This window comes from Anopheles coluzzii, chromosome 2 (genome assembly GCF_943734685.1).
Source record: "Anopheles coluzzii chromosome 2, AcolN3, whole genome shotgun sequence".
Taxonomy (NCBI): Eukaryota; Metazoa; Arthropoda; class Insecta; order Diptera; family Culicidae; genus Anopheles; species Anopheles coluzzii.
In genome coordinates this window covers 112,373,454-112,396,984 of record NC_064670.1, presented here as the reverse complement: position 1 = coordinate 112,396,984, position 23,531 = coordinate 112,373,454, and the positions used below count along the sequence as shown (strand labels likewise).

The 23,531-nt window shown below is 47.6% G+C and overlaps 1 protein-coding gene across 2 annotated transcripts; it reads right to left on the bottom strand.

Annotated features, from left to right (window-relative positions):
* Positions 1-22,543, bottom strand: LOC120951398 (uncharacterized). Of its 2 annotated transcripts, none has more exons than XM_040370088.2 (10): positions 21,668-22,543; positions 6,916-7,342; positions 6,288-6,827; positions 5,441-5,683; positions 4,741-4,889; positions 4,347-4,542; positions 3,396-4,256; positions 3,091-3,320; positions 2,851-3,031; positions 1-2,772 (listed from the first exon to the last, which is right to left on the bottom strand). In XM_040370088.2, the coding sequence occupies exons 1-10, from the start codon at positions 21,795-21,797 to the stop codon at positions 2,442-2,444; spliced, it is 3,288 nt and encodes a 1,095-aa protein (XP_040226022.2). In that variant the 5' UTR covers positions 21,798-22,543; the 3' UTR covers positions 1-2,441. The 2 variants fall into 2 exon arrangements, with proteins under 2 accessions (XP_040226022.2, XP_049461966.1); XM_049606009.1 differs by having other exon boundaries at positions 2,606-2,772; positions 2,856-3,031.
* Between the last annotated feature and the right edge of the window lie 988 nt (positions 22,544-23,531).

The following is a 23,531-nucleotide window of genomic DNA, read 5'->3' as shown; positions in this document are numbered from 1 at the left end:
AATAATGTACTGTATTGTAATACATTTTCTAAATCATTTTTATTCATTAAACGGAACTACTAACTTCAGTTCATCCATGCTCAATAATGCGGACAGTCAGGTGCATTAACAGTTGGATTCCCTTTTAGCTAGGGGAACCCAAACTCTCCATGATGCACTGTATGCAACCCGGCGAAAAGAACTGCGAAACAAGCATCTCTGCGCTGCTTAACTTGCCACTCACGTTGGCAAAACAACTTCCCTCTCTTAAGCAGGGATTTAAGCGGAGAAAGTTTAAATTCGTTTTGAAGAAAATGTAAGTAACACCGTGCAAACATAGACACACGGCAAAATGTGCACAGCAAAAACTTTTCCAGCCCGTTCGTATGAACAGCTCCGAAATCAAAGTACAAGAAGGCAACATCTACAAGGGCGAAGGAACAACAACAACGACAACAACAAAAAATACAGCACCAACTACTGCAACCATGGGGCAAATCGTGTGTCCGGTTCATCTGTGGTTGGCCGCCGGTCTAGCACTTTGCGAAAGGGATTTTCCTTCCCGCTGAAGGAAAATCCTTAAAAGCAACCACCGGAGCTGATCAAAGTAAATGCGGCGGAAGCTCAGCCCTTCCCTACAGTCTTCTCCGGCTTCGACTGGGTCGGTACGTGTGTGTCCCGTTGGCGAACCGTAGGTCGAAAGCGAGCAATTGTGAACAAATAACCGATTGAGCTGTTTCACATGGCCGATTTAAGCGGCAAGCATAAAACAAGCCCCATATCACACACAGCAAAACAGCACAAATTGTTCGACCAATCGACCACAGTTTTTTTTTCTTTTTCTTTTTTCTAAAATCCCAATCCTCTCCGTTACACGCGTTACACACGTACACAGAGGGGCAGCTTTGTGTCAGCAGCGTCCACTGGCAGCATTTATTACTCGGTATGATTTATTGGATTAAAAAGAAATAAATTATAAAATAGAATTCGATTTGATGCTATGTGCCCGGCCCGGCTCGTGCTCGTGATGCTTACAGTGGTGACCGTTGTAGTGTGTGTGGAGGGCTCGATAATCCTTGAGCTTCGCTCGCAACAAACGGGCGCGCTCTATTAAATCCGTATTATTTGGAAATTATCTTCTGCAGGGCGCATAAATTGGAATGGATTGCATTGCAACGCCGCGATCATGATTTATGATACATTAATCGCACGTAAGGCTTTTCATTCTTTCGAGCTGATATTTCTATGCAACAAGTGTACTTGTGGAGATGAAACAAAAATGTATTCCTTTTCGTGTAGGTGAATCATACACTGTTTTTTATATGTTTTTAGTTTTTATTCTCTCTTATTGTAACACTCGTTCAAATTCATCTCCTCGTGCAGCCCTAAACGGGTCGTCGCGTGGGGGAGAGGAATGCCTGTACAAAAAGGGATTATTTTTTTTCGCACATCCCGGCAACACGGCTACCGAACCGCAACAGGGTCAACAGCAAATCGATACAAAAATCCCACAAAACACCCTGGGCACCCGGACTGCACGAAAATCTAACCGAGGATTGGAAAATATTATTATGTGCAATGTGCCCATTGCGCTGCACGAAAGCAGACCCCTCGAAAACATGACTTTTATGAAGCTTTGAAAAATTGGTGAAGCTTTTGTAGGAGGTGAAGGAGGAGGAAAAAGAGTGTGAAGTGAATGCAGCTACCGCTCGGTTGTTTCCGGATTTGATAATAATTCGCATTTTGCGAATGTTTCTTTTTGTTGGTGCGCAGCTCGCCAGTTTCGCACTTTTTTGGGACACTCGAGCTAACGAGTTATGTTTTTGCCAACATATTTTGAATATTAGAACCTTTTTTTCTCAATTCGATTCTGTTTCAGCTGGGCCAAATTTTATTTTCTGCTGCAAATCTGTACCCATTTTTTGTTCCAATGTCCATTGCATTTGCTACATCCGTCCTCAAACTGTACACGCTGGAAGAGTTTAAAGTTGGATAGGCTTTCACGAAAACGAAACAATCAAACAAAGCTGCACGATGCGGATTTACGTTTGCTTAAAATTCTACGCATTCATCCGTTTGCCGGGTGGCCGGGCTTCCTTTTATTTGTAATCCGGACTAAAATTACGTGCCATTGCGACACTGACTAACGCTTACTGAAATTGAGGGGTACGAAATTGGTACAACGACACATCTGCTAGAGACGTATCCCCTAGTGATCGTCGAAATAATCAAAACCTCTCTCTCTCTCTCTCACTATCGATCTAGCTCGGTGAATCTTTACAGTACGTTGTAGTAATGGTGTAATGTGTAATGTATAGGTACAAATATACGTATATAAAAACTCCCTTCTCCTTTCTCAAGCAAGGATCCCCCCCATAATACACACTTAAAAAGGCTCTTATGTAAAGGTATTGCTGTTCAGAACATCTTCCGTGGTGCGGCACCCGTCCGGCGCCCGTCTATTATTGCTCGTTACGGAAACGCTTCAGCTCCTGCATGATGTTCTGCAGCAGCGGGGCCGTCGACAGTTCCGTCGACTGAAGAACACTTTGCGGTGCGGTAATGCGTGTCACCTCCAGTGCGCCACCGACCGATGGTCCCGATGGGGTGTGAAACGGGCCCGCACTCATCGGCCGGACCAGCGGTGAATGGGTGCCACTGCTCCACGCTCTACCACGGGTAGTGCCCGGCGTGGGCGAAACCGGATGCTCCACTGCCAGTCCCTGCTGGTTCCTACGTACCGGGGCGGCCGTCACCGGGCGTATGGTAGCCGAAGACGAGCGGGATGTTTCTCTGTGCGGGGCAAAATGATCGAGATGAGAAAGAAGCGTTGAGTGAGAACGTGCGAGAAGTTGCTGCCATCGAATCTACCTTACAACGACAGCTGATTTGCCACGATTTTCCACCGGGCGTATAACGCCCGGCAGCGGGATCGAGTTCTTCTGCTCTTCCTCCCGTTCCGGTTCATCGGTGTACAGCTGGATGGCACCCTCCAGGAGGCCCTCGAAGCGATTCCGCGTCACCACTGGGTCTCGCATGGGGCTAGCGATCTCTGAAGCGTATACTTGAGCTTTAAATGTGAATTAAACGCAAAGGAGCAGCTCTACTCACCGTCCATCTCCTTCTTGTGCATCTGCCATACGATCGGGCCCACCACGCCCGGATCGGCCCCATCACTCTGCGTTCGGGTTAGGTGAACTTCCGTGTCGGTGTTGTACTGACTAGTGGCAGCCGTGTCCGGCCCGGTCGACTTCATACCCTCCGCGTACACGTCCGACTGGTCCAGATGGGTCATGGTTACAGGCTCCAGCACGCGGCTCAGCGGTTCCGGCACAAAGCATCTGCAACAGACAAACGCTCCCTGTTAGCCGATACGACGGTATGAATGTTTTCTCCATGAAAGCCCTGGGACAAACCTGGGGAAACTCTTCACCGACGCCATGCTCAGGTACGACCCGATGCTGCCGGAATCGACCGACACGCCACCACCGCCACCGCACTGCTCCAGCACGCGGATCTTGTCCCGGTTCAGTGCCTCGACCGGCAGGCCCGGCCCATCGCCACCGTACCCTACCAGCGGTTTGCGCCGCAGGTAGTGCTTCAGTATCACGTCCGTGTTGAACGTTTCGGTGTGACCGTACGGGGGGCCGCCCGGCACCAGCTTCGGTTCGCGATCGTCGTACGCCGACCGATCGCTCGGACTAGCGCTGCTGGCGGTGGTCGTCGTCAGTGGACTGCGTGGCGGCACCGGCACCGTCCCGCCACCCTCGAACGATCCGACCCGATTCTCGCCCAGATACTTCCGGCGCCGCTTGTTCGACTCCTTCTTCGGCTTCTGCACCGAGGCGTACACGTTCTCGGGCCCACCGTGCACGGGCAGCAGCGATTGCAGGTGGAACTGTTTCTGCAGCTTGTTGCTCAGATTGACGGACTTTTCGTCCAGCAGCTCGTGGCGCTGTACTTGCAGCTGCTGGAGCTGCTGCTGCTGTTGATGATGGTGATGATGATGATGGTGATGATGGTGCTTCTGCTTGCGCTTCGGATAGTACACGGACGAGTCGGACGAATAGCTCGAGGACGAGGAGGTGGGCCGCGTCATCGGTGGCAGCGGGAAGTGGATCGTGGGCGAAGGTTTCTGCCCAATCAGGCTCACGTTGGCGGACGGATCGCGCGCGTACGGTGACGGATGGCGACTGCTGCCACTTTCGCCCGTCTTCAGCGCATTCAGCTCCTCACTGATCGTGCCCGGCATTACGAGCGCTTGCGTTGACTCCAGCCTAAAAACGTAACACGCCCAACCAAAAGTAGCCATTAGGATTTAGGAGCGAAAACGTACACCGAACAACAACTAGCACCCGGTCACTCACTTCTTCAGTTCACCGATGTGCTTCCGCTTGCCGCGCGCCAGCAGAAACAGCCCCACGCACAGCACTAGGAGCAGCAGGGCCGCCACACACGACACCACGACCAGGCTCGGGTTTTGGCCGATCAACGCTATCACGTTACCGCTGCCGTTCTGCGTCGACGGTATCAACGGTGTCGCCTGCGGTTCCTTCAGATACGCTGCAACGGGTGCACGAGTACCGGTGGGGTTAGTTAGCAAGAGTATTTAGGGACACGCGGACACGTTCCGCACACCACACAAAACCACGACAAACGAGTACTTGCGGTTCCAGGCTTGTGTGCGCTGCGAACACCCGTACTCGTGCGTGGTTATGTAGCAATGCAGGTCAGTTTGTGTCGGGTTGTGGGTATACGTACGGTCTGCCTTGAGGTACACCATCGTCTCCAGCACGTGCTCCATTTCGTCCTGCGACATTAGCTTCATGTCTTCGGCGGCCGTCGTCGCGAGTACGGGCAGGCCGCCCACAAACACGGAGTAGATGATTTCCGTTTGGTTCAGTGTGTTACTAGGGAGAGAGTAGTTGGAACATTGAACATTAGTACTAGACATCCTCAGAGATCTCTGCCGAACGCCTAAAACCCCCTTTTCCTCAGTATTTTTTGAGCATTCGTTTGAGTGCGTTTAACGTTTGCACTAGACAACTTCTCAACAGAAATTGGTTCCATTGCACCAACAACTTTACAACAACAACAACAAAAACAAAAAACCCAACAATTACCCAAATTACCCATAACGAAAACCTACACTCCAATGCACACGGTATGTGTAAGTGTACTTAAACATCTCTTCCCAGCCCCAGCCCGGCAATACATCCCTCGTGATGTCCTCGTGGACTCAAAACGCACCAGCGCAAACACTTCACCAGTGCCCCCGGAACAGGGACGACAAAAACAAAGCCCTCCAGAGCGGGATCAAAAGCATATTTTTCGGTTTCACCCGACTCTCCGCCCGATTCGCAAATAGGTTGGCTCATCCCGCAGCCCCTATTAGTGACTGGCCCCCACTCACTGCTTCCCTCCCCACCCGAAACGGTCACCGCAAGAGGCACGCACTTACTTCGTCGTATCCGGTGCGCCCACCACCCGGCGTTGGCTCTTGGAGCGATTGTTGTTTGCCCGTCCGGCGTCATCCATCGACAATCGATCCTCCTCCCGCAAGTGGGTGGTATTGTGTATCAGGATCCGCACCTTGCGCCGGCCCGTCGAGTATGCATCCTTGTCGTGATTGCGCCTAACCATCGTCCGGTCGGGCGGTGGTCCTTCTCCACCACCATCGGCAGCAGCACCACCGGCCAGCGTACTGGAACGATTACCCAAACATACATACAGACACACAAACACACATATGTACAGAAACATAATGCTACATGGTACACATGAAAGAACACGGAAGCCATTTGTTCAAATATCGAGCGCAAATCGCTTCGCAGCAGTGGGATGCGCCAACCGCGCGCACGCTCTTCAGCTTTAGGTTAGGTGGATTCGTTTTTGAAGCTTTGTTTTCTACTCGATTTTCCTCTTCCTCCCCCCTCTCACTCTCTCTCTCTCTTTCTCTCTCTCTCTCTTTCTCTCTCTCTCTCTCTCTCTCTCTCGCTCTTTTTCCGTATTTGTGAACAGACCGGGAGGCTTGTTTTGAATTTTCCGACATCAAGTGTACCCAGCAGCAGCAGGGCCACCATCATACCCACTCGAGGATAAGCGAAGTGCAATTGGAACATGGAACAGCTCGTGCAGCGCACAAACACACGCAAAGCAGGGAGAGAGAGCAAACAAAAAAAAGCAGCCCCCGAACACACAAAAGAAAGCAGGACATATGGCAAACAATAGAACCGGGAAACTAGAACCTCAGCAGGACTGGGAACACAGGGATGATTGGATCGCGCGCTCTTAAACCCGTAACATACCGTAACTGTTCTTCGGACTCTTCACCGCCATTGCTGTCGCCGGCTGCGCTGCCACTGCCCGGCTCCTTTTCCGCCTGATCCGGCTCCATCGGGCCGGTCGGATCGTTTCCACCGATGATTTCCACTACGGGCGGTACGGGCAGCACCTCGCTGCCTCGGGGCTGTTCCTCCAGCCGCACCATCCGGACCGTATCTCTTTTGTGTACGGTTTTGCGCTGCCGGTTCCGTCGCCTGTGCCGCCCTGCACCACGTTCGTACGCAATGACGTTTCCATTCAGCAGCATCCGCCCGGCGGAAGGTGGCTCCGGTTTTGGCCCAGCAGCAGCAGCAGCAGCAGCCTTTTGTTGTTGCGCTGCTGTTAAGCCTCGGTGGATTCCGTCCCGCTCGGGCGATACGGCACGCTTGGTACGGTGGCCCAGCAGCAGCAGCTCACCGTCTTCCCCGGCCATCGATTGCTGCTCGAGTGTATTGTTGTTCTGATAATGCTGCTGCTGGTTGTTGTTGGTGCTTCCGTTAATACCGAGATGTAATGCCTGTTGCCTGCTCGAAAGTAAGTAGAAGGAAGGAAAACAGAAGCTACTCAATACACGAGCAAAGGGGGCCAATCTTCCCAGGCTGGTTTCCTTACCTGGCGAATGCAACGCGATACAGCTTGGCCAGTTTGCTCTCGAGTGCCGGATAGTCGGGCCGACCGTACAGGCCCCCGATGACGGTCATCAGCCAGAAGCGTCGGTCCGTGGGCGTTACGTTGTCGACGGTATGGCCGTAGTCGTCCACCTCGTCCCCGTCGCTCGGCAGGTGGTCAATGCCGTCGCCCCGATCGCCCCCCGGCGGACAGTCAAAGATGCAGAGATCGTCGTACCCGCCCTGGCCATCGTTGCGATCGATATAGACGGTCGCCACAACCGTGGCCGTCTTGATGATTGCGTCCTCACTGATTGGGAACCGCTCGAACGGGCTGAGCACCGAGCTCGGCCCATCACCGGACCCAGTCCAGAAGAAGTCGCGAATGTCCTGATCGGTGGCCTGCAGATAGTTCCCGATGATGTAGCCATCTGGTGGAGAACGGTGGAAGCATCCGTCAAGCGGTGATCAGTGGTTAAAGTTAAGGCAAATTCTTCACTCCATTGTTGTACAATTGATTCGTCATTCTGGGTTGCAAAACAAACCTTTTTTTTATGTTTCTAGTGCCGAACTACGAACAAAACAAACTCATAAAATACCCATTTACATCCTGTTTACTTGCAATCCGTCGTCCCGGGAGAAAACCCCCCAAAAAAGGAAATCACATCAAATCGCTCTCGTGAGCATACTTCAATGGTGGGCGGTGGGAGGAAAAAAAACACCCTTGCATGATTTATTGCTCCCGAGCAATTGGAAATCGAATCAAAATAATATTAATGCATAAAGACATGAACAACAACCATACACACCGAGGTCTCAGCGTCTCGGGGAAAAAAAACAAGATTTATGCGATTGTGCGTAGCCTTAGACAGTTTGGTGGTTGAAGAGTGTTTTGCCCGATCCCGTCGCTGCTCCGTCCACTGCCTTGAGGCCCGATCAAGCAAACCATCCGCAATCCGATAAACTAGAGCATCTTGTCCCGGGCTAACCGGGCCGAGGTTCGCGCTAAACATATTGCTTACAACAGCAGCAAATAATACACAACAAAATAAAGTCCCCCAACCAGCCGTGCAGAGAAGAACCGCAAGTCCTGCCCGCGTACGCACAGCGTGGTGGGGGAGTTTATGGGAAAGTTTTCCGCTTAGTTCGCGCAGTCAAAAATGCCTCCTCTTGCGTGTTCTCCCCACGCGTTTCTTACTTTTTGCTGAAGCAGCGCGAAAAACTCCACCAAAAAGTTCGTGGATTTCTCGCGGTCGTGCAAAGTGGGGGAATGGGAGATTTGCCCTGATCCATATCCGGATGCCAGCTGCTGCTGCCGGTTGGTGCTGCTTCAACCGTCCCGAGGACTTTCACCGGAAATTGAACGCACCCAACCGACGGAGCGGGACCGACCTAAAGTGGGCGTGGAAACCTAAAAGTTTGCCGTACGCGCAAGCTATGAGGAATTGCTTTGGTTTTCGCGGACCGTTCCCTCTCCATCTCTTACCACTCCAGTCCATTCCTTACCCATTGCAGGCAACTAACCGTCGTGAAGTCGATGGTAAGTAAGCACGCAGACAGCGCACCAGGTCCACTGTGTATGGGCCTGGTATCAATTTACTTCCGCCTGTACACGGTTATCGATTCAACAAACATAACCTGATTGGAGGCCTGCACCATGGGGCAACCAAGAGGGGAAGGCACCATCGACAGTCGAACGAAACAAACCGGGGTCGGTTACTTCGGTAACATTGACTCATCGCTAGTTCCGTTCTCGGCACAGTTGTTCCTGTGTTGTACCCACACTCACCAGAAGAGGGGGGGGAGGGAGGGTGTGTAGGAGATGCTTCATAATTTTGCCTCTATCTTGATTAAACGAGTCATAGTTACGGCTGAATGAGCATCAGCAACAGCATAGATACACACACACACACAAATCGATCAACAATTTAGATACAAGCAATCGGTGGTAAGTTATCGAAACGTCTGATCATCTAATACTTGTTTCTCATTACGTTCTACAACGCATCGTATTGGTAATTCATATAATCATTTGTAGTGCATTATTCCATTAGTGAATTGTAATGGGAAAGCATCAAAAGTTTGTTCTTCCATTTCAATACAACTTATGAATGTAGTTAAACTAAGCATACCAGCATGAATTATCGGATGCTATGATTTTGACTAGGATATATGTTATCCATCGCTTGGTATTATTTTCCAATGCTTGTGAAGGCAAATTCAATTGTATTGGCCGTACAAACTCGTTTAATGGAAAATGTAATGGAAAAATGTTAGAGTTTCATTAATCTGTCATGTTCACAAACAACAAATAGATTCATCCTGATAAATGGTACTTAAGACGTAATCAATTGGAATTACCAAAGCATTAAGTGTCTTATTACATGCTTAGTAATGAAGTCATCCATCTATGCAAATAAAGGCTCAGACTTTACGCCTCGAAAATATTTCGAGACATTTTTAAACGTGATCTTTATATTTCAGTATGGATCATAAAACTAAGTCCAACATACCGAAGCAAGCTCCAAAGTTTGGAATGTGCCAATTCTTCAAAAAAAAATAGCAAGCAAAATAATTTATTTTCACCCATATTTAATCAACTTTTATGAGTTTACATTGCAAGGCATAAATAATAATGGTTAACATACAGTTAGACCGAATGCCCGTGTTGTTTTGAAAATTTCAAGAAATGAAGCATTTAATTTCCAATGTCATTGAAATGTCAACATCTTGTTCAGTAATAACAGTATTCTTAGAAGATGTACGATCAACTTCGAATGCCACCTAAGGAAGATGATGGCAAAAGTTTTCATTACCATAGAATCAAAGATACTCCTCTCTATTGCCACGCACAGAGGCTTCTCCAGATGTGATTTTTAGAATAACGTTATCAAATTATCGAAAGGATTCAAATGCTTCCCAATTGTCCAGGAATACCATTAAGAACATTTTCCAAACAAAATACACCAACATATCGCCCAAACGATGTCCATTCACTCAAAATTTGAATACCTTCTACGATGTAACAGTTGTCTAAAAATTGATTGCTACTTCCCCATGCCATATCCATAGGAACATAGTTAAACTTTGTTCTACGACCACAATCCCAACAATAATTTGCTCTTCGTTAACGCTACATCGATCCGTGGGCACCGTGCAAGCATCTTCTGTGAAAACACAACCCACAAACCCGAAAGCGATATTTTAGAACCTCCAGAACGCAGAACCAACGACGCACATTAGCACTCTGGACGGGGAGAGCAGCAACAAACATCTCTGACAGTAACAAGCGTTCGATACAAATCGTAGCCGTGGTTCCGAAAGCATAAATGCGGTCATCCCTTCCGGGGGCAATCAATCATCATGAGCAACGCATTTAGGCACTGGGAAGCGGATCACAAATATCGTACAATCAGGCACGATAGGGCAAGGGGTATGTGTGTGTGTGTATCCCATCCTGCCATCCCATCGAACACTTTATTCCTACGCAAGCGGAATCCTTATTCCCCACTTCCATTTAGAAGTTCTCCGGGGTTCTCCGGGACTGTTTCCGCTTAATGTCTTCGCCACGGATTCAATATCCGATTATGTTTTATTCTTGCCCCTGCCTGTTCTGTCACTCTATCTCTCTCTATCTCTCCCTCTCTCTCTCTCTCTCTCTTCAGCGATCCTCATCACCAATCGACCGATGAAAATTCTATTGGCATTATATTTATTTTACACATACTCACTCACACTCACGCATAGACCGCTCTCGCGCCCTGCTTCACAATCCCTTTCTACATGATTGCGTCCAATCCGGTGTAGATATTTGGACTGGGCGGTAAAACGACGCACCGGATCGACGTGGGATGGACAGATCTGCTCAAGGATGGAGCTCCGTTAAATGGCAGCGGCCGGTTATATGGCCCGCAAAACGCTTAGTTTATTTCCGCTAAATTAATAATTCCCTTTTCTGTCGAAATATCAATCTTTGCTGGTGCCGCTGCTGCTAACGGAACGGCATTAAACTGTATGCCGAGAAGGCTTACCCGTGGCCCAGAATGAAGGATGAGGGCGAACGAAGGCGGAAAGCGTAGATAAAAAAAACAGCCGATCCCTGACAAAGTACACTTAAAATTTATCATCACCAACCTCCACAGCCGCCACGGACACGAGCAGCGGACGCAGCGGAGTTGATGGATTTTCCGGCCAGCCGACCAGGACACACTCATGCGTAAATGATGATGGACTTTGGGGACACTGGCACTGGTAGGAGAGACACCGGCTTTGGGCGCGAGACAGCAGTAGACGACCGTCACTCAGGACCCTTCCCCAGTCCGTCAGGCTCAGTAATAAAACACTTATCTTGGATTAAAATCGAACGATCGATTGAATTTGCGCTGTGTGTGAGAGTGTTTCGCGCGTACGGCGCAAAGAACACGGCACAAAAGCTTCCACTTTCAATGACGCATCCACACACGACGCGCCACCAAATTGACTTCCATCACAATTTTCATCAATCGTTCGACTGGGCCGCTCGCCCGCCCGAGCACTGCGAGGCCGTGGCGGAATGGCCGCGACAACTTCGCATTTCCTATCCGGTATCTCATAATTCTTCGCCGGGCCGAAAATTCAATCGCTTTTAAATACCCGCACACTGCTGCGTTCCCAGTGCCGAATCAGGAACCGAACGGAATCAGCACACCCCGACATTGGTGCGGGGTGCGGGTGGTGGTGGTGAAGAAAAGCGCTTCCAAACCTTCCCGATCGATTGATCGACGGGACGGATGTGTCGATAAATTTAACGATGATTGTGTGGGAGCGTCCACCGTTTGGCTCGCGCTTTTTATTCGCCGCTTCTGCCACCTTTGCCGGAGGTTTGGCGAAGCTTTTTTCGGTCACACTTTTTTCCTTCCACACACACACACACACACACACAAATAGACGGAGGCAGTGAACAGTTGGCACATTGCCCAAAATCGAATCTACCGCTCGAATATTTGCCCCGAAGATCCAGTTGCTCCCCTGCAGGTAAGTGTGATTTAAGTGTCGCCCAATAAAATCCATCATTCCGGAGCGTCATCATCGCCCTGCTCTCCTGCAGCGTAAAGCATGTGTGGTTGTGTGTCTGTGCACACGGTGGGAAAGCTTCCTGTTCCTGGCAGTACGCGGAACTGCCACACCGAAAATCGATCACTGGCTCGCCAGCGCACCAGTGTATCGCCCGCGTATCGATATCAAATCGGCATCACTCATCACCTGGTGACGGGGTTTTGGTTTTGAGCCTTCGGACCAGTATCGCTGACAATCACTTCCCTGGCACCGCCTGGCCATCCGCCTGCCACCGGGCCAGCGATCGTCCCGCGGCCAGGTTTGTGATTGTGAAAAGTACACGTTTACAGTGAATCGAAACCTGGCCATTCTTCGCTACCATATCGTGCCCCAAATGGTGCCAATGATGTGCTATACCACCCGCGCGGTCAGCGCCAAAAAGGTGTCGTCGCCGGGTGCGCGTGTATCGCGAGCATCGAGCGCGGATTAATATCCGTTGCCGGGGGCCCGCTCATCAAAATTAGATCAACGCTCGTTGAATCGAAATTTGTCAATAGACTCCGGAACGGTCGCGGGCCGGCCCTTCACCTCTTCGCCAAAACCGATGCTGTGTGCCGCACCAAACCGCTTCAAACATGCAGTGCAGTGCCGGGAGAAACACACAAACACACACAGGAAGTGACTAAAATGCCACCTTCCCAAAATCCATTCACGTCGGCTGTTGCTCGGGGGGCGGGGCGGTGACTTTGCAACAGCTGGTCAGACGTTTCCATGACACGCGGCGCGCCAGACTGTGGCGAACACTCGTGGCCGCTCCGTGCCGGACCACGTGCTACACTACAGGGCAGATCGCTTTATAATGGTTCATAATAATCGCTCAAGTGTATTTTGATCCGTGTGCATGAGTTCTCCGCCACACGGTAGCAGTCTGACATGGCGCTCTAAAAGTGGGGATTGCACTGAATGGGAGGGAGAAGATGGGGATTAGGGCTGACTGGTACAGTTGTGATTTTGTTCTACCGTGCTGCATATTGGTGCAGCGTGACTTCATTAACGTTGGTATAGCGTTCAGAAAAATATGACCTTTTGCACAATCTAAAACCATGCATCTAAGCAGAAGAGAGCCTTATTTCAGTTGACCAACCTGTTGCTTCATTCCTTCCCTTGTAATCCTATATTTTATCACACATAAATGTTAAACTTCGTGCTGAAGGGCTTGACATTCAGACGGTCGTGTAGAAGTCAGTCCGGTTGTAAACTATGAGTTAGCTCTAAATATCTATAAATTTCATTTCCTTCCTTATTATGTAACTCTTAGCTATTGCATTAAATGATCCATTTAAAAGAAAAGTTAGGGGATCCAGATAGGTTCATTCACGTTTGCTGCACTTACAATTGTAAACGAAGCATACATCGAAGCAATAAATTGTTTAAACCAATGTGTAGACAGTATGACCGCATCATCAACATCGTACGATAAATGTCAAAAATAGTATCATGAAGCAATGTTCCAACAATCGATCTTGATCTGTGGCAAATACAGGCTTATGTGCTACAATTTTGACCGAGTACAATGGATATTGCGCGCATCCATGCCATCAGTCTACTAGACAAAGACGCCATTCTTTTGCCAAACTTGGATTGCCAGTGCCAGTCAGTGGCGGATTAACACGACTGGAGGCCCCAAGTGCTCACACAAATGTTCGCCTTTTTGATGTGTCGAGTGAACAATTGGGTAGGAAATTCTAAACCAGAGAAGGATTGAGAAGGAAATTTACTGGTGAGCAATATGTTGGTTCTTCTTCTCGGGACCCCTTGAGACTTTGGGGCACCACGCGGTTGCTTAGTTTGCGTACTGCTTAATCAGGTCCTGTTGTCATTGAAAACTTTTAATATTTCTTCTATTCAAAAATATTTACAAAAAAGTTCATCCACCATTTGCGTGTCAAGCAACAGACCCCATTTTATGTGAACAAACATCGATTTTCAATAAACATTAGAATATTAGTATATTAAGCCTTTATTAAGCTTCAAAACACGCTGAACAAGAGTTTCTTTAGTGCTTTGAATCCAGCTTATTTATCGCAATTAATGTTTGACAATCATAAATAATAGAATGATTAATGCCTGCCAAAAAAGAAGCAATTAAAGTACTACTAGTAATAGTTAAATCCTCTTCTTTTCGGTACCAAGAATAAGTTCATGAAGTTGATAAAAATAGCATAAAAGGTAACAAAACAAGTACAGTTTTCAACAAATCGTGCAAAATATGAAACAAAAATAGCTAAAAACAATTACCCTCCCATCGCAATAAGCTAGCGCTCGCCGAAACAGCTCCAAACAGCCAAATTCCAGCCCACCTCAAACGACTGCCTACAGTCCATCACATTATTTAGCTTCACCGCATGTTGGCTTGTTAGTTTCAATAAAAGCCCCTGCTATAAAGTGACCGAACGAGCCATCAAACAGTTGACGCCATTTCCTTGCTGCTGCGGGCAACGAAAAAACAAAAAAGCCAGCCATCGGAACCGATTCTAGTGCAAACCACATTCTACCCATTGCACTGACACGTTAGGTAAGTGATGTCCAAAAAATGCAAAACAGGCACAAAAACACACCGATATAAAGCTTCGTGCAAACAAGAAACAAAAAACGCTTTTTGCAAATGAAAGCGCATTTCGGTACAGACCTCCCGGTGGGGGGACACAATGTTCGATTATTGTTATACATCTCCTCCACTGTTTCAACGTCCCAAACCGGTGGAGAGCATCCCACCAGGGACAGTTAGATGGGACGAATGCCGCGCAGAATAGAACAACAGCAAAATCTGCTGCTAAAAATCAGACCACTAAAAAGTCACATGAGCAACATTAGCCGTTAGCAGTAATGGGACCGACAACCATCCATCGGAACGTCACCGACAGGGGAGTCCCGAGCCTCCAGAGAGCGATCATCATCATCATCATCATCTGATGCTGCTGCTGCTGCTGCTGTTTGTGCCGCAGTCAGCCCACCATCAACAAAACAGCATCAGTGACATCGACGACCAAGCTCCATCGTCCAAGCCACAATTCAATTCCCGTATCATAATAATGCCACTCGGTCGCCCTCCCCACTCGGCATGCCCTCCCTTGCATACAAATGATGCTTCGGGAGAGATCGCACGGGAGAGATACGCACCCTCCATCCTCACAGACACACGCCCGCGTTGGAAAACACTAATGTTAACCCCGGTGCGACATCAACCGTGAACTGCGTCCAGCAGCACCGTACTGCGCACTGTGTCCGTTCTCCCTGGTTCACCATTTTTCGGTGGAAAATAGATTTGCTGTTAATTTATTTCTCGTGACTCCACCGTGGCGATGGTACCTACCCCAAACAGATTCCCCCCAAACCGAAACACACACACACACACACGCACAGACACAAACATACTAAATGCGATTGTGTCGGAAGCGATTTTCTCTCCAGTTCCGTCCCTCTCCGGATCCGTTGTCGGAACTCCAAGACCGATGAGCTTTTTATGTGCGGAAAATTATTACTTTATTCCCGCCGGTGCTTCATGCTTTCGAGAGGGAAATTTGCTAAATCTGAGTGTATATTTGTGTGCATGGGTGTATATGCCTATGCGTGTCTATGCTTTGCTGCACAAAATGATTAGCGTTTTGAAGTGTTCTCGGGGACAACTGTTGAGCCGCTCTGCTGGCTGTGCTGTTGAGTGAAAATTTGAATTTGTGTTTTCAGTTTGATATAGAGACTTTTTTGTTTTGTTGAAATTGATGTCTTTGTCATTGTCAGCCCCCTTTTCTTTTTTTTTGCGAAATGTCTATTGTTCTTCAAAAATATTTGTAAAGCTTATCAATCAGCTTTTAATCCTCAAGATATGTTTTTACACCAAATATTTTTGTCGGCTTTTTGCACTTTGTCTTCTTTTACGTCGATGATCTTCTGAGGTTCTAACCTCTATTATAATCTAAAAGACATGGTTTCAGCAGAAGTGTTACACAAGCAAATAGAACAGTATTAAGCTAGATAGATATTTTGAAAAACTGTACTTTGTAGTAAAGCATCCTATATCATCATTCAGTTAAGTTAATGTTGCAATAAGTTAAAATTCAAAGATTTCAAAACATTGCACGAAGTTCATCGAAATGAAAGAGTTTGGTGATGATTTTCTTTTTTACATCTATTAAAAACTTCAAACACAGTAAAAAAAACAACTAAAACAAATCTTTACCGAATTTAATGATCAAAATGTTTTTCAAATCGGGTTTTCAAAGTCACAGAACTAAACAAATGATTATCAATAACATAATTGTTCAAAGTAAACCAATTCGATACTCCAGTAATGAGCGAGCCTAAGTTAGCTGCTCTCAAATATTTCAATGCTTATTATACGCCCAAACATACACCAAATTATTAGAAATAAAAATCGTTAAAATTCAATTTAATTCCAAGTACTAAATGAATTTTAATGGACAAAAAGATCATCATTTGAAACTCATCAATCTTTACTAAAATCTGTTAGCCGCTCATTCTTTATTCAACTAAAATGGATTCTCCTAAAAGACTGTAATGTTCAACAGCCAAAATGGATAATTTTCTCATATACAATAAAACGTTTTTTTAGAAAATAAGAACTCACAGCCAATATAAACATACTCACTATGAAAAGAAGTATTCCAGCAAAGCTATTCAAATAATGTGCAGCAGCAGAAACGAAATGGCACAGCTGCTAAATTATGAAAACATTAAATTTAGATGTTTTGCATTCAATAACCCTCCAACAGCCAACCGAGCTGGTAGAGAGGCAGAGGCTTATCTTTCGCAATCACAATTGCGACCTTCAACAACAATGCGCTCACGGCAAAAACGAACCCGTACACTAATACACCCAGTGTGTGTGTGTGTGTGTTTGTCCTATTCGTGCCCTGCGTTTGGTCAAATAATTGAATTCCACCCAGCAGCATCAGCAGCAGCAAGCGGCCAAACCCGGCCGAAACCCCTCCCGCAACAATAATTCTGCTACATCAACGAGGCAAACGATTAATTTCCAATCATTGGCAGTTAAGCATGCCAGCATCTATAACGCTCATTTTCAAACTCCGAACCATCCATTCACGCTCGTCGCACTCGGCAGCAGCACTCGGCATTCGGCGCGTCCGTCGTTCGCATTTGCCACGCGAAATGGTGCAAATAGATCACCGCAAATGTCGCACAGCATCTATACACCACCACCAACAGCTACTACCCCGTGCCTATGCTGCTGATGCTGCTGTGGTGACCAAGCGACCAATTCCATTCGTTCCAGTCGGCCGGCCCCGGAAGCACATCACCGGGCCACCGTAAACCCCATGGTCGTGGCCAGTTACGGTTACCAGCCGGGCACCATTTGCACGCGCTCCAAACCGGGTCGGTGGATTAATCGTAACCGTCCGCCGCTCCGGCGCTACGACCGACGCGAGTAATCAAGGCTAGTGAACAGAGCGCTACTGCTCAGCGAGGCTAGGCCACTCATGAGCCGCACTTTGTGCCGGCACGATGGAACCACCGTCGAGCGGGATGCCATATTTGCATATATTCAATATATCACCCGACCTCGACTATGCTGAAATGAAATTAGAGGGATGAGCCCGCCGAGTACGGTAGACGCATTATTTCGGCTTGGGAAAACACGGCCGGTGGGCCACCGTGGGCATCGTACCGAAACTGAAACCCAACAGCACCGCCGAATTCGATTCCACCAGAAGGAAACTTTTGATTTAAGAAGAGCAATCCCCTAGCAACTCCCCTGGGAGTTCTCTCCCTCCCTGTCCACTCAACTGCTGATTCCAGGCACGGTGGGAAACATTCGCGACCTTTTTCACCTTTTGCAACGTCGATGGGAGGCGTACAGGCAGGGTTCGGTATCGGTTACCCGTGCCCTGGAAATGTGTCGCCATTTGCGCACGAACGCAATCCATTACCGGCGCGGGTGTGTTTTTTTCCACTCCACCCTGCATCTCTGCATCCCCTCGTCGGTCGACCGAAGTTTGTGGGGATAAAATCGGTTCAGCTATCTCGGCGGAAGACGACGAACGGGTCCTAAAATCTATTTTCCCTACCATTGATTCATTTGCAATCCTGTTGGGTTTTGTTTGTGTCACTGCCTACATTCCAGCCCGTCTCCCTTTCCCGTCAGGCAAGCTGGATCCATGAACTTGATCTGGCTTCTTGTTTGTTTTATTTTCCACGGGATCGTCGTTGGGCCATAGGAAAATTCGGAAAAAACATATTTCTTACCCATTCTCTGGAGCTAGGCAAATTTCCGTGCCCCAAACAACCCGATTTTTATTCCCAGCCAGCCCTCCTGGTGCACACGCTTTATGTCGCTTATTTATGGTGCGTTGTAACAAAACTCATTTTTATACGGCTCATCCACCTTTGCCGGTTTGGCGCGAAGAGCCAGAGAGCAACAACAACAACAAAAAACAACCCGGTAGATCTCTAATGGTTCCCGTGGGAGGATACGGAGGGTGGGAAAGGTTCTTCGATTCTTTTATATTTCGAATCGAAGTTTTGCCCATTGATTCCACCTCCACCTCCATCTGTCCCGTGTTGTGTAGGGTAATTTGGTAGCTAGGCAGGGAAAACAAAATAGCCACCCCTCCCCCTCCCCCTGCTCCTTCCACAGTCCACGAGCCAGCCCCACGTTTTGTAGCTTCTGCATGTGCCGTGCGTGCTGGGCCGTGTCGCTGTCAGTTCCTGGCCGATTCTAGATTCATGGAGTAGCTTTTTAACAGCGGCAGAGGGTTGGACCCATCCTGAGAAGGGAAGTTTCTTAAGCAACAAACCGAATGACTAATGCTTCTTTTGGGCTGGGGAATGGGCTGTATGAAAAGTTGTGACAATCTGTTACGCCTCGGGAAGGGGTGGAGGTTTGCGAGCTCATTCAGGTAGGTATAACGCAACGGGACTATTATTAAATTCGATGAGTAGTTTCGGGCTGAAGAAACTTTCACAGAAATAGACAAATGGTGGTCGTTTTTTTGGGTCAAGTTGTAACAAAATAATATTATTATCATCGATCATGGAGGTCGAGTTTCTTTCCGAATTTCGATCCAGCGTTTTTAAATGTTGCTATCAAAGGATGAGTGAAAATCTAAGACCAACTGGATGACAGAACTTATTCTACTACATCAATTATCCGCAGTACGCGATACTCGATATACGCGAATTCGCAGTACGCGATTGCTCTAAATTTGACAGCTCCATGTGTATTTTGCAAATATTTTAATATTTTGAAATATGTTATGCTCTTTTTGAGTTTCCTTAATGTTCTTTTTGCATTTTGCATTAAATTTGTGCAAAAGATACCTATTTTACAACAAAAAACTTTAATGCAAAACTCTGTGGCGATATTTTTCAACCCTCGAACTGGTAGTGTAAACTATTTTTCCATACAAATCCGCTATACGCGAAAACTCGAGATACGCTATTGCGCTCGGTCCCGTACGATAGCGTATATCGGATGGTGACTGTATTAGCCTTCATGAGGTTGATGACTGCATTCCTCAGCAATACTTTTGAAACATTGTCTTTTGAAGAAAATGTGATTGGTACTGTGCAATCGCAGCTTATCTCTACAACTGGAAAAATGTTTGTATTAAAACATCATCCGCTAACAACTATCCATGCTACACCTCTAGCATCTGGGGAGTCGTCAATGGGAGCATCATATCAGCTGAGTAGATCATAACATTTTACAGCATTTATAATTTATCAAATAATTAACATTTTACAGTTAATTTATAATTCCCTAAACGTAATCCTAGGATTTGAACGTTCAGTTTTTGAAACTCTACACAAAACACAGTCAACGCAACAGAAAGAATAAGGAACACGTTACAGGGTGATGAACAGTGAGATAAATTCTCTAATAAATACAATAATTCAACATCTCCAAACTATACTATAATAAGGATCTGTTAGAATCAGAACCGTGGTTATATCTTACAAGCTTAACATACCTTATGTACCTTATGAAGCAATGTCTTAGAAGCCCAACATACCTTATGAAGCTTATATACCAAGACATAATAAGACACCAAAACTATTTACTTTCTAATTCAAACTTCTAATTATACCACGCAGCTTGTTCAGCATACAGACGTTTTGTAATAACAAAAAACTTACAATTGCATTAATTCAAACAATATCAGACAAACGTGGACATTTGCTATGTTAATAAAGCGTAATATCTTTGACTTGATTGATGCAAAATATGAATCCTTGGATTTCTAATAATCCAAACGGAAAACATCCAATTTATCAAGATGGATCCAACTGTCGCACACAACAGCAATCATTCAACGGAAAAATGCTCTTTCCCACGAACCCCAACTACTAACCATGTACACAATTAGTTCTAAACAGTGCAGCACATTCCGAAAATATTACGCTCCATTTTCCTCTGCCAGCGCTATCATCATGCACCACCACATCCCCATTGTGCTCCGTTACTTCAGCGAAGGTGTCCGCACGGCACAAAGAACCTTTGTCGCAGATCCATCCCATCTCTGCGTGATCTAGGCACGGCAAACCAAAAAAAAAGAACTGCAAGCGAACAAAAGCGTACCTTCGAAAATGCTCTCGCCATTCGTTAATAGAAGAAAACGGAGCGAACTCATTTTTCCCCAAAGCCCTCATGCAACGGTGTCGGTCGCCGGGTGCAGCTGCTGCTACCCGTCCGTTGCAGCCAAGCAGCGGCAGTCCGATGATTTGCACAAGCTGCAGCGGTGTAGCAGCTGCCACTACACGGGCCACTCCGTGACGGTGCAACTGGGCCTCTGCACCGTCTCGGACAACGCTTAATTCAATTAAGTTGTTGTTTTGCAAGCGTAATTAAGTTGTTTTGCTTTGGCGCAGGGTGCCCTGTACGAACGCAGGACGAGCGCTAGCTTCTTTCATTCTTACTGTAGCATCCGGGTTTTCCCCCCGAACAGCACGCCGGACTGCTGCATCCAGTGTCATCCGCACTGTCATCCGTTTATTTGCAAAAAGATGCTACAAGAAATGGCACACCATTTCCCGCGATGCACGCGAGACCAACGGCAACAAAAACGAAACGATCCCGCTCGCCCCTCTTGAGGTCGTTAGTCACGTTGGCGTTTGCTTACGAGGTCCCGGCGTTGCTTCCAATAGCGCCCAGGACCTCCGGCCCCAATAATGCACCCTGATTTACGGACGGACGAGTCCGTCCCCGGGTTCGTCCAAGCATTTCAATTATCTTTGTCAATCAATCAGTCGCTCGTGTTGTTGTGTTTTTTTATTATTTTGTTTTCAGTGTGGGAGATTGAAACCGATGCTGAGAAAAGGAAAAATAGAACCCCCGATTGTAACCGGGGGGGCAGTGCGGGGTTAGTGGAACCGAAACCGAGCTGCGGGATGCGCTCCGATCAAGCATCAGCAAACGGTCGTGGGTTGAAGAACGCCAAAAAGGGCACACACCACCACACCGGCAAACATTACCATTTCTCGGAAGGAAGTGACCGTAAAATTGCATTCCCTTTTTCAATCCTTCAACCCGGTGGGTGTCGGATCGGAAGCACTACTTCCTACATCGCGCGGAAGGAACGCGACGCGTCGGCGATAAAACAGCAAAAAAGGAGTACAGTACCCCACTTCCAGGGGATTGCTTCTGCCGGAAGCAGAGAAAGCCAAGCGGAACTGGGAAAAATTACCTCTATTCTCGAACAGATGCGGATCACTGCTATATCCTTGGGCCGGGAGTGCCACCAGACACAGCAGCAGCTGAAGCAACCAACCGCCAGCGAGCAGCACCCGCGCCAGGTAACGAAAATTGCACTTCATTATTTCTGTTTGCTTTCCTCATCAATCCGCTGGGCAGCATTCGGCGATGGCATGAGCAAAGGCACGGAACGATGCCGCTTTACTGCGCGTTTGATCCGGGCGCGTGGCGTTTTCGCGTATATGCACACCTTCGGACAGCTAATCGCTGCCGTTTTCGCATCGACGGCATTGACTAACGCCGAGCGTCATTGGCAATCTTTGCTCTGCTCAATCACCCGCCCGGTGATACACGTTTGCTAATATCAACTACTCAGACGCTACTTTTTGCAAACACAACACACTTCCCGGATAAACACACGCGCGTCAAACAAATCAAACAGAGTTGAAGGTATTTGTTGTTGTTTTTTGTTTTGCTCAATTTGCTCTTTTCCGTATCAGGATCGAGTTCCGTACATCTACAAGTCTTTGGCGGACTTTTGTTTACACTTGTGTATCCCTTTCCTTGAGCTTACTTCAAAAGATTGAATGCTGTTTGAACGCCACGCACGATCAGCACCACTGGTGTCACTGTACGGAACGGCAAGAATCTAATTAAAAGTTCACCTTTTCGCTCACTTTTATAGCCCTTCTAACCGAACCGAGTAGCCATCTTTTTCAGCACAACTACACAAACAAACCATCGCACTGTCACTTAGGGCATCGCACTGTCAACGCGGTAGTAACCTTCCATTTTTTCCCCGAAAGCTTTCTAATGAACGAAAACACAGTTTGTGCACTGTTTGAACACTTGCAAGTTAAATAATCTTACGTGAAACGCTGTACGCGAACTACACACAAGTGGTTATTCTTCTGAAATACATCCAAAATTCGTGTATCATTCCATCGTAAACACACTGATCCGACGACACCGTGGAGTTCACGCTTAAACTCACAGAGGTGTGGAGTCTAGTCGAAGACCCACTGCGCCGCAGTACCGTACCGGGGAGCGCTTCCAAAGTGACTGCGTTTTTGGCCAATGCCCAATTTCACCTGTTCCCCCTGTTTGGGGGGGAGTGCCACACACAAATACACACACACAAACCCACCCAAACATATCTTGCTAGTTTTTCTTTAGAGTTTCCACTAACTGATACGCCTGTGTGAGTGCCTTCGAATTGTTTGAGCGTATGTGTGTTTTTTTGTTATTCGTTCTTGTTTAATTCCATTGTTGTCATGGAAACCGCGCCCGCCCTTTTAGAACTTTGCGTCACCTGATGGTGCGGGCAAGCGAGGGGCGAGTGAAACGGGTAGCTAGGGGGTCTTCTTTGCCCCTGCGTACCAGAGGCAGAGTTTAATGGACCTCACAGCGATGCAAAACACAACACAGCTCTTCCCACCAACATGTTCAATTGACCCCGTCTGTGCTTTGGGGATGAGTGTGCCCGGGTGAGTCCGGGGCGGTCGCCACTATTGTGTTGCGCCGTACGTGTATAGTTGCGCCCCCCGGTAGGTGTTGCCATGTTGTCAAGGGAACAAACAAAGCGCTAGTGTGCGCCTGCAGCACACGGCCCGCAACGACGGATGGACACATGTAAACACATGCCTCCCCACCCCTCCGTTGCACAAGTCCCCCACGCCGCTAATGCTGACCGATTTCGTTCGTGGGTGGTATATATCGGAATTAAAACGCTGCCCGGCACGGTTGACGCCATGATCGGTATCCCGTGACCGATTTGTGGTTTGGGGGTTACAGGTGAACCGTGCAAAACATCGCGCTGGTGGAATTGTTCGATGTTTTTATTTTAGTACACCCCA

Excerpts from the sequence above, each read along its gene's own strand:
- LOC120951398 (XM_040370088.2), bottom strand. The coding sequence starts at position 21,797 with ATGAAGTGCAATTTTCGTTACCTGGCGCGGGTGCTGCTCGCTGGCGGT. Across the intron at positions 7,343-21,667 it reads GCATCTGTTCGAGAATAGAG|ATGGCTACATCATCGGGAAC; the intron begins GTAATTTTTCCC and ends GTTCTCCACCAG. Across the intron at positions 4,543-4,740 it reads GGTGTACCTCAAGGCAGACC|CGTATCTGAAGGAACCGCAG; the intron begins GTACGTATACCC and ends CACCCGTTGCAG.